This window comes from Pecten maximus, chromosome 5, assembly GCF_902652985.1.
Source record: "Pecten maximus chromosome 5, xPecMax1.1, whole genome shotgun sequence".
Classification (NCBI taxonomy): Eukaryota; Metazoa; Mollusca; class Bivalvia; order Pectinida; family Pectinidae; genus Pecten; species Pecten maximus.
The window spans coordinates 4225641-4242266 of NC_047019.1; the positions used below are offsets into that span (position 1 = coordinate 4225641).

Below are 16626 nucleotides of genomic sequence, written 5' to 3' on the forward strand. Positions count from 1 at the left end.
TTCTTGTAATACACTGATGCCTCAAGGACTCCCCCGGTCAAGCGTCCAGGCCAGTGGTCATTTTTAATGTTAGGAGAGCGTGAATGAGCATCTTGGATTGCCATTAATACATATGTGTGCAATTAGAATTTGAGGTTCACCCCCGTTGTTAGGGAGTATGTGGCTTTAATAAATAAAACAAAAAAAAAGGTTTATGAAATATCTATTTTGTTTTTAATAAAATATATGATTTCTTGCTATTTCTTTATAGACATTTTCTAGGTTTTATTTCCTTCACCTCCTTAGAACCATATAAAGCGAGGGTATATATGACTCGGATGACGTTTCTCTAAGAGACAACTGTACGACGATGAAAAAGTAACTATGACGTCACAGTAGCGTCATTACACGTGTCTTACGGTTTTAATGACATGGCCTTATTACGTAGTAGAGCAGGCAAGTTATATGATAAATATTCTAAGATATATAGAGGTTACACAACGAGTGGTTGTTGGATATGGAATTTATTTCACACGAGTAAGTTATTTTTTAAAAGTTACAAAAGACACGAGCTTTAGCGAGTGTTTTTTGCAACTTTTAAAAAATAACTTACTCGTGTGAAATAAATTCCATATCCAACAACTTCGAGTCGTGTGACCTGTTTCTACCACAATAATATCGTCTTGAATCAAAGGGAAACGTGGCCAAGTATAATTTCGCGTATGCAAATAAAGTGTACCGGTGACGTCCGGGACCCGGTGATGTGACGTCATTGGATTATTGATGTCGTCAATAACAATTGCAGCTTGGGTCAAAGTTCACCGTGTTAGCCAATCGAAATGCGTACAGAGTTTATACCATGTGTGGTATTTAAGCAATAAACTGCCTAGATGCGGCAGACCTACTGGTATAACTGCCACATGTGTCACAGACAAACTGAATGGTGCGCGCTAGCGCACCATGATTGTTTGTCTGTGACACATGTGGCAGTTATACCAGTAGGTCTGCCGCATCTAGGCAGTTTATCGCTTATATTTACGTTCTATTAATGAATCGCAAAAATAAAAAAATTACAAGTATATAATAAGTGAGATATTCATACGCCCTCAGGGCAACTTCAGTTATACTCTCATAGATGAAGCTGCTTTTGGTAGGGATTTACTAGTAATATATAAGGGCATTGCCACACCAAATGTAAATATAAACAGATTGTTAATCAACAGCTGTAATGATTAACTGATGGTCTGAGAGTTGAATAACACAGGGTATTGTGGTAGAAATAGAGGTTACACAACGAGTGGTTGTTGGATATGGAATTTATTTCACACGAGTAAGTTATTTTTTAAAAGTTACAAAAGACACGAGCTTTAGCGAGTGTTTTTTGCATCTTTTAAAAAATAACTTACGAGTGTGAAATAAATTCCATATCCAACAATCACGAGCCGTGTGACCTGTTTCTACCACAATAATATCGGCTTGAATCAAAGGGAAACGTGGCCAAGTATAATATTCGCGTATGCAAATAAAGTGTACCGGTGACGTCCGGGACCCGGTGATGTGACGTCATTAGATTATTGATGACGTCAATAACAATTGCGGCTTGGGTCAAAGTTCACCGTGTTAGCCAATCAAAATGCGTACAGAGTTTATACCACGTGTGGTATAAACAGATTGTTAATCAACAGCTGTAATGATTAACTGATGGTCTGAGAGTTGAATAACACGGGGTATTGTGGTAGAAATATCGTTAAATCGAAATTGACAAATAAAGCAAAGTTTAAACTAAACATACAATTATATGTACAAGTATTTCTACTTCGGTGTAATAAATATATTTACAACCTGACCTATATCATGTTGACTAAATTGATGCAATTTGTCAATATTGACCGAGTTGGTGAAACGCATGGGCTCACAGATAATGTTATCCGTTTTCTTTCTTTCTTTTTTCTAATTTGCATATCTGCATATCACGATTTTCATATTGCTGAGATTGCCGGTAAAAGTGTAAGTTAACATTACTGCAAAATTACGACGGCGAATGCATAAACAATGTGAAAGTAGATAAGAAAATAGTCCTACCCGACTACGTCTCAAAGTAATCACATTCAAAAGTCGTACATGTGCCAAGTCAATCAAAGTCTAAAGACTGCAATATTTCCTGCCACGTTGCAAGAGTGAAGTAGACATTCGTCCCAAGTCCCCGTGTTTCATTCATTTTGCAAAGAAGAGGAACAAGGTACGGTGGCTGGGAACAGACATCATATAAAAAATATTATTGCGTGGGAACGAAAAATTACTGTGTGGGAACGAAATATTTTTACGTAGGAACGAAATACTATTGCGTGGGAACGAAATATTATTGCCTGGGAACGAAATATTATTGCCTGGGAACGAAATAGTATTGCGTGGGAACGAAATAGTATTGTGTGGGAACGAAATATTATTGCGTGGGAACGAAATAGTATTGTGTGGGAACGAAATATTATTGTGTGGGAACGAATTATTATTGCGTGGGAACGAAATATTATTGTGTGGGAACGAAATACTACTAATATAACGTTGCCAATTTCCGTTCTGTCCCGTTACAATTCAATTTTAACACCTAACTTTTACAAAGTTTGAATATGCTATTGACATTTCTTCAATGTCAAGGCCACTTTTGCTAAATATTGAAAATCACTGAAAACTGTTTCAATCTTACCTAGTAACTACATATTCTTTCATTGATTTGATTTTTATCAAACTCTACACAAAGATCGATTATAAGTATACTTCTGACTGGTGTTTCTGGGTATCAAGTGACCGCAGGGGCATTTATGTCTCACAGACATTTTGAAGTTGTGCATGTGTGTTTTTCTTTTAATAATTTTACTTAATACCGTTTTGTGTCTATACACATGTTTGGCCTTCACCCAAGCATGCTACTGGCCTTGTATCATGACACTGGGACTCTTGGTTATTGAGAAGAAATTTGACAGCCTGTGACCATGAACTTGGTTCTAGGTCAGTCTTTTGAACAAACTAAACATACTGGGCCCCTTTGTTATTGAAAAGATCATTAGATGTCATTTTATGATTTCAACTGTCAAAACCTGTGACTTTGAAATAAGGTAAAGGTCATTCATTTGAACAAACTAAATAGGCCTTCATCCCAGCATGCTTCTTCTCAATATCATCATCCTAGGTTGCATGGCTTCTGAGAAGGACAGCGATATCTCATTCATTTAGAGCTTTGGCAACGTAACCTCTGGTGAAGGTCTGAGGAGGTGGTTCGGCTCTCACTACCTGTTGCAGTGTGTGTCTTGGGAAGCTGAAAAACAGGCTGGTCTGTGCTGTTGTGGTTGTGTCCTTGGGCATGACACCTTACCCTAAGTGTGCTGGATGGAATGAGATTGACCTCCTGTATGTTGTTCAGTGAGGTAGTCACCAGCTACTACAAGGAGACCCTGCCTAAAATGAACCTGGTTGTTCATGGGACGATAGACCCAGCAAACAAACAAACAAACAAACAAACAAAAATTCATGGGGCAAATAATCAAGAAAACAAAAACAAAACAACTTTTTACTGGGAAGTTGTAAGTAAAACATTTGCACCACTTGGCCAGGTGAACCACAGGGGTTTGTAATGAATAATCAAAAATGGAGCCATGATCAGCATATATGTATATATTTACATTTTGGCGGCAAAGCCATGATATAAACTAAGTAAAAAGATTTGCAGTCTATGTGACCATAATTGACACCCAAAACGTGACATCAATCCATGCCGCGCATGAATATATTCACCCACCGGAACTAAATTGTAAATCGTTTTTTATGTTAATTAAAAAGTATCAAAAAGACATTTTATACAATATTGTTACACAAATAATAAAAAAAAAATGAACAAACTTTGTTTTTTCGTATTATTTCAATGCACTTTTTTGTTTGCCAATCTGCACGTGACAAATAAATTTTGAAAAAATAGGCTGTTCTATTTGTCGAACCCCATTGACCAAATCGCTGAATATTGGCATTTTTTATGCTAACTCAATTTTAATTTTCAAAAATAACAAAACGAATATGTCGAGAATGTAAATATAAGCATTAAACTGTCTTTTTTTGGTGTCTATGGTCGCTATAGATGCATGAGCTTTAGCGCACAATATGACATGTTTGTTGGCTCTGGCATCTATATCGACCATAGACACCACAAAAAGACAGTTTAATCCTTAAATATCATGGCTCATGGCTCTATTTTTGATTTTTATCATAAACATTCATTACAAACCCCTGTGGGTAAACAAAGAAATCACAACAAAATTATTTATACATAGCAATATTTATTGTCATAATTATTCTCAACTTTACAAATTATAAAAGAATGTTACATAATCATATGATGATACATATATTGGCATGTAACCCACAGGGACTTGGCACAAATCCCAGCAATATTCAACATATTACTGTTATGCATATATATATGGACCGTAGGTTGAAATTTATGCCAAGTCCCTGTGATTTAACCCATTATTTAAAGCAATGGCTATGAAAAACATGACTTCAGTTTCTGTCGTGTTATCTACCTTTTGATAATTCAAAGGTGTTATCACATCAACGTTGTCAAAAAAAAGGAGATGTACTTATTGCCGGTCAATGAAATAAGTTTTGTTAAAACTTTTTATAATGAACTGCAAATGGATGGGCTTATTACCAGGCATGGGTTTATCCTGCAGATAAATTGTTCAATTTAAAATGTCAGAAACTATTTCAGCAAAAAACAATTTTCTACAGAAATGTATCGTCATAGAAATTCATAATAATGTTGCATACAATTTCCAGGGTTGGTAAACCCTTGTTTCCTCTGACCCCAATACCAGAATTTAGACATGTTGAGACACGTAGTTGGTCTGCTTGAATTTTTCTTGGTTTTACACAAAACAAATATTTTGAAGGATACTTCAGACATAGGTACAAAAATATTGGCACAGGAAGATCAATATAAAATTTGTTTATAAGAGAATTTTAAGATAGGATGAATGTATCTTATCTGGATCAATATTTCATGAAATTATTTAAATCAAGATTCCTTATGACAGAAAATGAAGCCATGTATATTTACAGTATCATGAATGTATAAAACATATGTATGGCCTATGTGTTGAGATTGTGACTGACATTTTCCAACCTTTGTGATATGCTTTCAATATCACAGTTATTAGTGCAGACAGAACAAGAGAAAGAAAGAGAAGACAAGAGATTTGTAGAAGAAGAAAATGCCTAAAAAGAGATTGTAAGAAAGACAAAAATTCATCAGAGGAAAGAAAAGGAAACAGTGTTTCAGTGTTTGAATTCTAATTCAATATACACATCAATCAAGTTAATAAAAAGATAAAAAAAAAAGCCTGAAACTATCTATGGATAGTGTAAACAGACACTTCAGCCTTAAGATTTTAACTTCAAAGTTAAAATTGGCAAAAAATATGAAAAAATAATAATTTTAAATCCAGGATAGATTCATTAATCTTGAGAATGGGACCTTAATACAAAGTGTGACAATTTGACAAATTTACAACAGTATATTACCACACTAGATTTTCCTGTATTGATATATAACTAACTCTAACTATAAAAAAAACTCAGATCCCCCAAAAAACTACATTTCCATTTTCTGGGGGACAGAAATCACACAAATCTTTACCAAAATACTCTCATTTAACATGCAAATTTCTAAGATCCCTGATCTAAGATTATGTATTTGGTAATAATGTAATATAATGCAAATTTAAGCATATATCTATTTATAAGTAAATATTTCTAATTATTGCATCATATGATTTTTAATAAATGTCACCATAGTAAAAATAATGAAGCTATTTCTTCCACTTAAACTACAATTATTGTATAGGTATTTAGAATATTTATGCTACATTGATTGAGTTCTGTAGCACAAAATCGTAATGGCTTTTTACTTTAAACCCCTGAACAATGTTATAAATCAATAATCTGCATTCTTCAGGTTCATATACATGTAATGCAGATTGTGACACATGCTTCTGAAAATGAATAAACAAAATTTAAAAAAAAAAAAAAAAAAAACATGGAAGGAAACCGGATCCATTGCAATCCATCATATTGTCTCTGACTGGTATTGAAGGATGGCATATCCTAGTCTGTGTCAGTTTTTATCTCAGAATAATTTAAAAATTACAAGAATCCCATTCAGGTACGAAAGGACTCCAGAGTGGCTTCCACACTTGCAGAACTTTCTTCAACTTCCTTCTTCAGAGCAGCAAATTTTTTAATCTAAAAAATAAATTAAATGAGAAAACTTTTATTGCATCAAATACAAAACTAATGATTTGATATCGGAAAGATGATGATAATGATTATGTTTCTAACAGTGAGTTTATCCATTATAAGATCTCTTAAAATGCTCTACAACATACTTAAATATTAAAACACAGGGCTTTACAGGGGTAAATATTAACAGATAAAATTGAGCCAACACTGTTTATGTCCATTTTAATGATACCAATATCATTATCGCTTATCATCAGTAGTTTATATTTATAACACATTAAAATATAGTGTAACTGGTTTTTTTTCAGGCATTTATTTACCCTACCAATTTAACTTAATTATCTCCCCTTGACCAACATTTATAAATACAGATAGATGGAATTTGAATTAATTCAACTTCAAACAGTTTAACTTACAAAATTTCTAATGACAAAGACAACAAATACAAACCATTCTGTTCTTCTGTATCTGCATTAATAAGCGAACAAATTCCTCCATGGTTAATTTTTCAACTGGTTTGTCCAAGTTTAAAAATATGCAAGCTGAGGAATGTTTCCTGTGTTCATCCCTTTAAAAAAAAAGACAGGGTTCAATTTATGTATAAAATTACTTTTTACATACATTTTTGTGTAATTATACAAAATTGGATTTTAATTTCAGGTAATACACAGGTATCTACGATACATATGGTCATTTTCTCATGCATTTCATTATTGTATAACATGTAATAAATTAATCACGTTATAATTTTTGTCTACAACAGAAAATCACCATTGATGACCCCAACATAGATAACTCTTCTAATATGAGGATTGATTGATATATTGGGAGCCTCGTATTGAAGGAGGTACTCAAGGATGTTCTTTTTAAGTCCTACTATTCTCTGACAATCTAGGGCCGTATACCTAAGGACTGGTCTCATTTGGTTAGCTTTATATCGGCGAGGATGACTTTCTGAAATAAACTTACCCCCCCCCCCCATCTAAATAACTCTTTATTTCCTTGATTAAATGTCAAATTTTGAAAAAAAAACGCCACCTGGGTAAAAATGAGAATTTTTTTGATGCAACAAAAATGCAAAATTAGTGAAATTAATATACCGGATTAAAAGATTTTGGGAATATTGATCAGATGTCTTCATTGCAAAAACAAGCAGCATACTAAACCCGAAATAGCTACAGGGTCCATGCGTATTATCGTGACGAACATATTACTGTGACGTAAAATGGCACGTTTTCAGAGCGTCTTTTTCAGCGATTGTGGTTCTGCATCATTGTAGGTAATATTCATTCACATAAAAACAAAAGCTTCTGGTCAATATGAATTAATACTGACCTTTGAATATCCCTTACCGTTTTACGTCACGGTAATATGTTCCTCACGATAATATACGTCCATGGACCCTGTATAGATAGCTATAATGGGGCCGCGGTGGCCGAGTGGTTAAGGTGTACCGACACTTTATCACTAGCCCTCCATCACTGGGTTGTGAGTTCGAAACCTACGTAGGGCAGTTGCCAGGTACTGACCGTAGGCCGGTGGTTTTTCTCTGGGGTACTCCGGCTTTCCTCCACCTCCAAAACCTGGCACGTCCTTAAATGACCCTGGCTGTTAATAGGACGTTAAACAAAAACAAACCAAAACCTAATGGGGCCTTAACTCAGACACAAATATAATAGGCATGAAAAACATCAGCTTTATGACTAAAAGACAGTGTTTACCATGGGTTATCATTCCTCTCCCATCCTTCAAGTTCCTTGAAGCATACGAAACATTTACAGGCATCGGGTGCTTCTTTGGTTGGACAGTGGTAGAATCCAGCAGCAGCCATCTGTAACAAAAATAAATGGCTACTTCAAATTTACATTTAGATTTATTTAAATGCTAAGATGAATCAGGTTCCATCTAAAGATATTTAAAGATGTTTAATTTCTTAAATTTGATAAAGTCTCAGACATATTAATTTTAGTTTATAGCTATAGGGACTTTTTTTCCCCTTGCAGATATCCAATTAAATCCAAACGATATTTTTAATACCTACTGTTATTTTGATATTTTCAAAACTTTCATTCAATAATGTTCTAATTCGTACACATTGAAAGTAGTTTTGATCGGAATTTATTCAGTTAATCAAGTACATGTAAATAATTACCCGGGTACTCTTGTGTTTCAAGTCAAAATTGTTTGCATCATGTTTAAATGTTGCTTATAAACATCATCCCCAGCAAGTTTCAGTTGTTGGTTTTGCATGTATGCATTTTTACCCCATTTTTTGTTTTGCCAGGCTGGTAATGCTATAAATAGCTATTATATCGCTATAATTGTAATAAAGTAATATTTGCCCAACTATTTTTTTCTTTAGATTACAGGGGCTATATCATTATGCCCTCATGATCAGGGGTCATAATACAGAGGCGTGAAAGGGGGTTATTTACAGTGGTTTTTTTTATTATATTTTGTATAGGTACAGTATAGATTAAAGGTTAAAAAAAAACCAGGCATATATTTTAGAGAGTAATGAGGGCTTCAAGGGCTGTATATAGGGAATGTGTGCCTTGAAGTCAGTCCTCTAGTGTTGTGCTGCTATTGGTATTGGAAGGAGATTTCGCTATGTTACTGTTTGTGGAAAGACTCAATATTTGTAAGTGTCTTTTGTAGCCGAATATGCTTGTATGTGTGAGGGTATGCATGTCACGTTCGGGGGTCTGTGGGAGTGAGAATATGATTTGGGTTTATAGAGTGGCAGGTTTTAATTGTAAATAGTGTACATAGTGATATGGTTGCGTTTTAGCTTCGTGCTAAGGGGAATTCCCTTTAGCACTCTTGGTAGAGCGGTGGACCAGTAAGCCGAGGGTTGCTGGTTCGATCCCCGGTGGAGGCACATGTACACTACTCTCTTTCCTGTTACATTTGGTGCCGTTGATCACTCCAATGCAAGCTAAAGGCGAATGAGAGGCTTTATTGGAAGTAGAACCTGGGTTGATGTGTGTTTGGCATAAACACATTTGAAAGGGGGAAGTAGTCAATCTAATCTATTAAAATTAGACTTGTAATTTCCCCTCCTCTACTATACCCTGCAATACAATACTAATTACTTATATTGCAGTGATCATAGAGCGTTGTAGAGGAGCGGAAATTACTAGACTAATTTTAATTATATTGGGGGTGGCAGGTTTTAATTGCAAATAGTGTACATATATACTGTACCAGAGACATCTTGGACTGTACATAGCGATATTACCGCCTTCTAGCTTCATGCTAGGAGGAAGAATTTCCCTTTAGTACAGTCGGTAGAGCGGTGGACCAGTAAGCTGAGGGTCATTGGCATGGTTTGATTCCGGTGAAGGCACACTACTCTCTTTCAAGTTACAAAAGCAACAATTTGATGTACAATTTGTAACAATCAATTTATTCTTGTGCAAAAGCGTTGTGTTTGTAGTGTTGGCCATTGTAGTTTGTAGTATATGTCTGTTTTTACATAGTGTGCTGCTCTTTGTGGTATTTTTTGTCATGTTGTTCCAAATGGAAACGCAGTCATTCAAGTTTCAGTAATCAACATGTATATTCCACCATAGATCTCTGATTCCATACTTCTTTTTATTGTAAAATCTAAAAATGATGAGCACGGACAAAACATCTGACGCCCCGATCGCGACTTCCCCCACTTGTACCACGATGAGCTAATTTCAGAGACTGTACTGTTGAACCACAGGGGCATGTCTAGTCTAAGTCAATATATATATAGGTATTTCTGGCTATTTTTTAATATAAGACTAGACATGTCCCTGTGGTTGAACAGTTGGAAGCTAATTAGGGGAACGAGCAGATACATCTGTCCCCGGAAATGTTATTGTATACCTTTGCCGGTGAACAACTTCCTGTCTTGAATGGCCATTTCTTGAACGATTTCAATCTTTCGTCTTCAGTGTGCATGAAATACTCCGAATCATCTCCCATAGTGACGTTTACAGATTTGTAATCTTGGAACTTTCAAATAAGGCGCTCTCGTAAAATCAACGGATATTGCAATAATATTCTAAATACCAATGCGGATTCCAAAATCCATCCGGAATGTATTTATTTTCAAAACATTATATTTGTGCGTTGTTTATTTTTGTATTTTGACGTCACATTTCCGCATTTAATGATCCATATTTAATTACTAATTTAATCAATACAGAGACATAATTTGAATTAAGTAGGCCTATATATATTTATTAGTGTTAAATATGCTCTTGGCCCTTGCATCCGTTTCCGTTTTTAGATGCATGATGTCATTTCCGTAAACAAAGAAAGGTGTCACAGCTCAGATTTCTCTACTAAGTTCTAGACACTTCGGAATGACGGACATGATATTTTCAGATTGGTATTGAGATATATAAATCATTTTATCGACATCAAGAGAAAGCAGTAGACGATCGACGAATAGGTAAGTTTTTGTACGTTTGCAATGGATGAAGTTGACCGTAAAGACGATCAGTTTGTTGTGTATAAATGCTAGTTAGTCATTCAATATGGTCAACCCTTGACCTCTCGTTCAATAGTAAATGTTCTACAAAACGAGCCAGAAGAAGATATTGCCGCAAGTTGGTTTGGTATGTTGCGGTTATGTGCCACAATAAAATCAACATTTAATAATCATAAATGATAAGTATATTAAAGGAGAACCAGTCACTGTCACTTATATAATTAGGACTACAGTAGAGCAAGGGTACGTAATTTCGCACATAATTCGCGCACCTGACGATTTTTTTGCGTTTTCCCTTCAAGTGGTCGAGGACTGTGTTTTTATTTTATTATATGTTCACTAATGCCAAACTTTAGTGGAACTTTTGCCATTTTAAATACCTCTTTTCAGATTAAGTTCGTTTTTAACTGATACGACTCTCTTCCAATACAATGGATACCGGGTGATTAAATATTTTATTTAAAATAATCTCAGTTGTTGATTGGGATGTGAATATGCAAATAGTTAGGGGAAATATTATTTGATCAAATTATAATCAAAACTGAATACAAATCCACTAAAGTATTTAACTAATAACAGCGCTGACCTGCAGACACCCCGTCATTTTCACCACCTTGTTTACATTATGTGAGATATATTCTTTCTTGATTTGAAATTGATTTGATGGAAATGTATTTAAATACATACCGAAAGTGTGCGAAATTACGTACCCCCACTATATTATATATATGTTATTTACATGGTGTTAGATAGTACAATGTCCATCACTCAGCTGACTCAGGAGGTAGATATTATCGATCACATGAAGATCACCTGCCAAGGCTCTAGGCAAGAAAGTGATTTCCCCTGTTCCGTCGCACACAATTTTATATTGGAATTATTTGATGCCACAATACCTGAATACTAGTAGATCTTACTTAAGTTACAAGATGTTTGGTAAGTGTGGTCTAATGTGTTTATGATAAACATATGACTATGTACATTACATGTATCAAGTAAGTATAGTCTGGCAAGGATTAAAATCGCTGTTAGGCCTAAAGATGAGGGATTGACCCAGATGCAAAATTGCTTATAACACTACATGGAAGTGAGTAGAATGCCTAGATCAGGATTCAAACACACAACCTCAATCTTCCAAGACCATTGTTTGTTCTAAATGTGTCATCCACTGTTCAAACTCCAATGAAGCTTTAATCCTGCCACATCTATTGCTTGTTATCATTTTATGATTGAATGCTCCAATTTCAAACAGACTCTGCCACTCATGAGACATTTTAATGCTACCTCTATGAAATGTTTATTCAATAAATTTCTGTTTTGCTTATATTTGATTAATTATATATGTATAGGAAGGAGTAATGAAAAATACCCTGCCCGCACTGGGGCTCAAACTATCGAACTTTCATTCTCAAGGCAAACATCCTACCACTAGACAAAATGGAATTTTCCCCTAGTCTGAGCTAGTAAGGTGACCTTATACTCGCCACTTTTACACAACTCCCTCCTTCACAAAGTCTTTGCCCTTGGTGACAACCACAACCTAGGTTCTTTCTCTCCAAGGAAGCCTCTCAATCCCCTATAGCTTACACTTGGAGTGGTCAACGGCACCAAATCTGTAATAGGAAGGAGTAATGAAAAATACCTGCCTGTGCTGGGTTTCAAACTAGCGAGTCTTCACTCTCAAAGCAAACATCCTACCACTTGGCCAAAGGGAATTTCCCCTATAGTCTGAGCTAGAAATTAAAGTGGACTTTATACTCCCCACTTTTACACATGCAATAGAACAATATCATAAAATGTAATGTGTTTTGTAACCCGTTATTAATTTGATATAATTGATTTTAAGATACTATTGAAAACCTTTTAGTTTGAGTTCATTAATGGCTGTGGAGTTGATTAACAAGGAATATAAGCCCATTCATACAGTAATAAGTGATGTCACTATGGTTCAGCAGGCTCTTTATGATTTGGCTATGTACCACTGTACAATAGACAGCTTTAATAGTCGATCTCTTTCTCGTTTTTTGACCAAATTTTAAATGTCATGTATTAAAAATGAAGATTGAATCATTCTCTGTCCTGTGGTAATTTTCATTTTTCAGTGCTATGATAATCAATGGTTATTGGTTCACCTGTATTTTATTCACTATTTAACCTTACTTAGTCCAAGTTAATTAATAAAAAAAAATAAAGACCACCATTGGGAGTGGCATAATCTATTGTTCGGACCATTGTGAGGTCAGTCTGAATGACCCTATATGTTATTGTGTTTTCAAAATGCTCTTTATTGTCCATTTAATAGGGATTCATTAATCGTTGAGAGGGATAATTAAAAGATGGCAGAAAAGGGAGACAGAGATGATTTGAATCTCCCCCTGGGAGGAGTTTCATCAGATAATGAGGATGAGCTAAACTCGTCCATGGCAAGCACTGGGAGTGAGGAAGGACAAGATATTAAGAAGAGACGTACACAGACTCCTAGTCCTCGCAGGGCGTCACCGTTTCCAGTACCAGGTAGACGATTCATGTGTGGTTACATATTCAAGAGACCAGTTTTCATTTTTCTAGTGTTGTTTTTGATAGATGTGTGTATCCTGTATGTAGGAGGGGCGGCGGTGGCCGAGTGGTTAAGGTGTCCCGACACTTTATCACTAGCCCTCCACCTCTGGGTTCGAAACCTAGGTGGGGCAGTTGCCAGGTACTGACCGTAGGCCGGTGGTTTTTCTCCGGGTACTCCGGCTTTCCTCCATCTCTAAACCTGGCACATCCTTAAATGACCCTGGCTGTTAATAGGACGTTTAACAAAAATAAACCAATAAACAATAAAACCTGTATGTAGGAATTGCTGATAAAGAGTTTATGATTTTATAAGCAAAAATTTGAAATTGATTATATAGTGATAAAGTGGCAAGTATGAAAATGTTTCATAGATACCAGAATTTTATCCATTAGTCAATTAATTAACCCATGTCTAAAATTCCTAATTAATACAATTTCATTGTTCTTCATTAAGCATATACGGTTACCCTCTATGTACTTTGATTTTAAATCATTATGTTAGCCTCATTGCTATAAAGTTATTGGACGATATATACTTATTAGTCCCCTACCAGTGAAACCGGGTGCACGTGGGGGACTATAGGTTTCCTCTCCGTCTGTCTGTCCCTCCGCCCGTCTGTCCATCTGTCTGTCAGTCCGTCCACTCATTTTTCTGCACTTTTCTCAGCCATGCTTCAAGAGGTATATGTTGGTGAAAGAGTTGGTATGTAACATCAGTATGAGTAGCTACAGATCAACTTTGAGTTTCAGGGTTTTTTGGTCGCAACCCAGAGGTGGAGAGCTAGTGTTAAAGTGTCGGGACACCTTAACCACTCGGCCACCGCTGCCCCAACAGTGGGCAGTTGCCAGGTACTGATCGTAGGCCGATGGTTTTTCTCCGGGTACTCCGGCTTTCCTCCACCTCCAAAACCTGGCACATCCTTAAATGACCCTGGCTGTTAATGGGACGTTAAACAAAAACAAACCAAAAATCAAGGTCACTGTTACTATTTTTAGCAGGGGCTGGTAGGGGACATTTATTGCTTTAGCAATACCCAGCATGCTTGTAGCGATTATCATGACCATATGCATTGTACTGAAGTCTTACCTTAAATAATTGTGTTTACTTTTTCTATCACAGCCTCACCACCAAAGTTCATTTCAATGGAAGAGCTTATCAAGGCAACAACTGGAGTCAAAAACATGAGTCTTGCACATGAGATAGCAGTAGATGCAAATTTTAAAATAGCTCCCGCAGAAAAGGATCCAAAGAGGTAAAATATTGGTGATGACCATTGAATGTCTATTTAAAAGTCAACATTCTTTCTTTTGTATTAAGTTTGTTCTTTATTCATGAAGGTCTGGATGGTTTTCTGAAAAGTTCATCAAGAATTTTGAAAACATTTAGCCACATCGAATATAGAATTTAGAAAAGCACTTTTTTTCTGGAAAAACTGTCCCAAAATAAAGGCAAAAAATTAAGGTAGAATTTTTCAGTCTTTGTTCACGGCATAAATTTGAATGGTTAAGATATAAAATCTAATAATTAATTTTCCATTGTTTGTACGCAGAATGCGGCTTTCTGATTGGTTTGGATTTTTTTTCATACCACTATGAAAAAATTCAGAGAATGGTGCGAAAAATTTGACGTCACAATACGACAATTGACGTTGCGTATTGATTTTGAGAAAAAGAATCCCATTTAAAACCAGTAAAATTGTACATAAAACATGTTTTAAATTAGAATTTTTTTTTCAAAAATTGATTATAAGTGTTGATGGCAATTATGTTTTAGTTTCATTGGGGTATGAAAAAAAAATTGTTTGCAAACTTTTGCAAACAAATTTTTGTTCATACCCCGATGAAACTACAAAAAATTGACATCAATGCTTAATTGATGTGGAAGATACTCTTGTCGTATCTGTTGAAAATTCCTTCTTTATAGGAACATTTTCCACAGTTTGTAGATCCTTGGATAGTTGAAAGTCTGTCATTGACATGAGTGGTGGCATGGGCCATTGATAAAAAAATAATCGAAAATTAGTCGAAAAAAAAAGAAAATGATAATCATCGATGATTTTGAAAAGACAATTAATTGGAAGTTTCAGGAAGTGTTGGTAAATCTTTACAAAGTTTAATGAATTAATATTTGTGAAACTATTAAATGTTGTAGATTACATTTATAGCTCTGTTGGTACTTCGTACATGTGCACTACAGTTATCCGGCAATAGACCTATATACCTAATGATAACTAATAAGACCGCCCTTTTCCCCTTTACACAGTTTTGAGAAACAAGTGGAGATGATTATGCATAAAGCATTCTGGGACGTTTTCCAGGAAAGTATCAATGAAGATCCCCCAAACTACCACCATGCTTTAGTTCTCATCGGGGATGTCCAAAAGGTAAGTTGAACTTCTAACAACAGGTGTGCTTCTGCAGATTGATACACAGTGTATCTGATGTATATGAACAGGGCTTGGTTTGGTTTATTTTTGTTTAACGTCCTATTAACAGCCAGGGTCATTTAAGGATGTGCCAGGTTTTGGCGGTGGAGGAAAGACGGAGTACCTGTGGAAAAACCACCGGCCTGCAGTCAGTACCTGGCAACTGCCCCACGTAGGTTTCGAACTCGCAACCCAGAGGTGGAGGGCTAGTGATAAAGTGTCGGGTCTTAAATATCCATTGTCAGCACTTTTTGTTCATCCATGTTCTTATGATGTATTAGATTTGCGAGTTACTGCATATGTACAGTTTTAAGCCATTTTCATGCTGGAAGAATTTTGCCAAATTTTGATTGCACTAATGGTAGTTTTTGTACTTTTTTTATATGGCATTGCCAGTGTACTAATATATCATTCCATTAATTTATTTTAATTAGCTTTTGGGCTAAAATTTGAACAGGACAAAGAGTATGTTTATTGGATGAGGTGTGAGGCTGACTGTCCCAAAATCTTAATCAATTTGCTATATATATATATCAAGGCATTAGACTGGCCAATTAAAATAATTTGTGTTAATTACCAATTACTGCTATTAACTGCCTTCAAATTTCTCATTTGCTTATTGGCCTGGATAGATCGAGATTGTTGATTATATCAATACAATTTTGTCTTACTTTGAATGATACTCGAGTCACAACTCGTTTGCAAATTAATCTAGAGATTTCTAAAAATATAGTTTAAGCTTTCAATTCATTGTTTATGAATTTGAATGGGGATAATCCTATTGTGTTTTGAAATTTGTAGCAGTGTATGTATTGTCTCTAAAAATACTAGGACTGAAAAAAATTAATCCAAAACAAAGGGAAACTTTTTTTTAAAAAAGGAGGGGGTTTTTTTCCGGTAAATTTT

General features: G+C 35.4%; 2 protein-coding genes across 2 annotated transcripts; one reads left to right on the top strand and one right to left on the bottom strand.

The window, feature by feature from the left end:
- Positions 1-4284: 4284 nt before the first annotated feature.
- On the bottom strand, positions 4285-10294 carry LOC117326915 (baculoviral IAP repeat-containing protein 5-like). The gene is made up of 4 exons (XM_033883718.1): positions 10126-10294; positions 7989-8098; positions 6718-6835; positions 4285-6270 (listed from the first exon to the last, which is right to left on the bottom strand). The coding sequence occupies exons 1-4, from the start codon at positions 10222-10224 to the stop codon at positions 6187-6189; spliced, it is 411 nt and encodes a 136-aa protein (XP_033739609.1). The 5' UTR covers positions 10225-10294; the 3' UTR covers positions 4285-6186.
- A 274-nt stretch (positions 10295-10568) lies between these two features.
- Positions 10569-16070, top strand: LOC117326712 (T-complex protein 11-like protein 1). The gene is made up of 5 exons (XM_033883435.1): positions 10569-10696; positions 13038-13249; positions 14415-14547; positions 15558-15678; positions 16002-16070. The coding sequence occupies exons 2-5, from the start codon at positions 13072-13074 to the stop codon at positions 16068-16070; spliced, it is 501 nt and encodes a 166-aa protein (XP_033739326.1). The 5' UTR covers positions 10569-10696; positions 13038-13071.
- Positions 16071-16626: the final 556 nt, after the last annotated feature.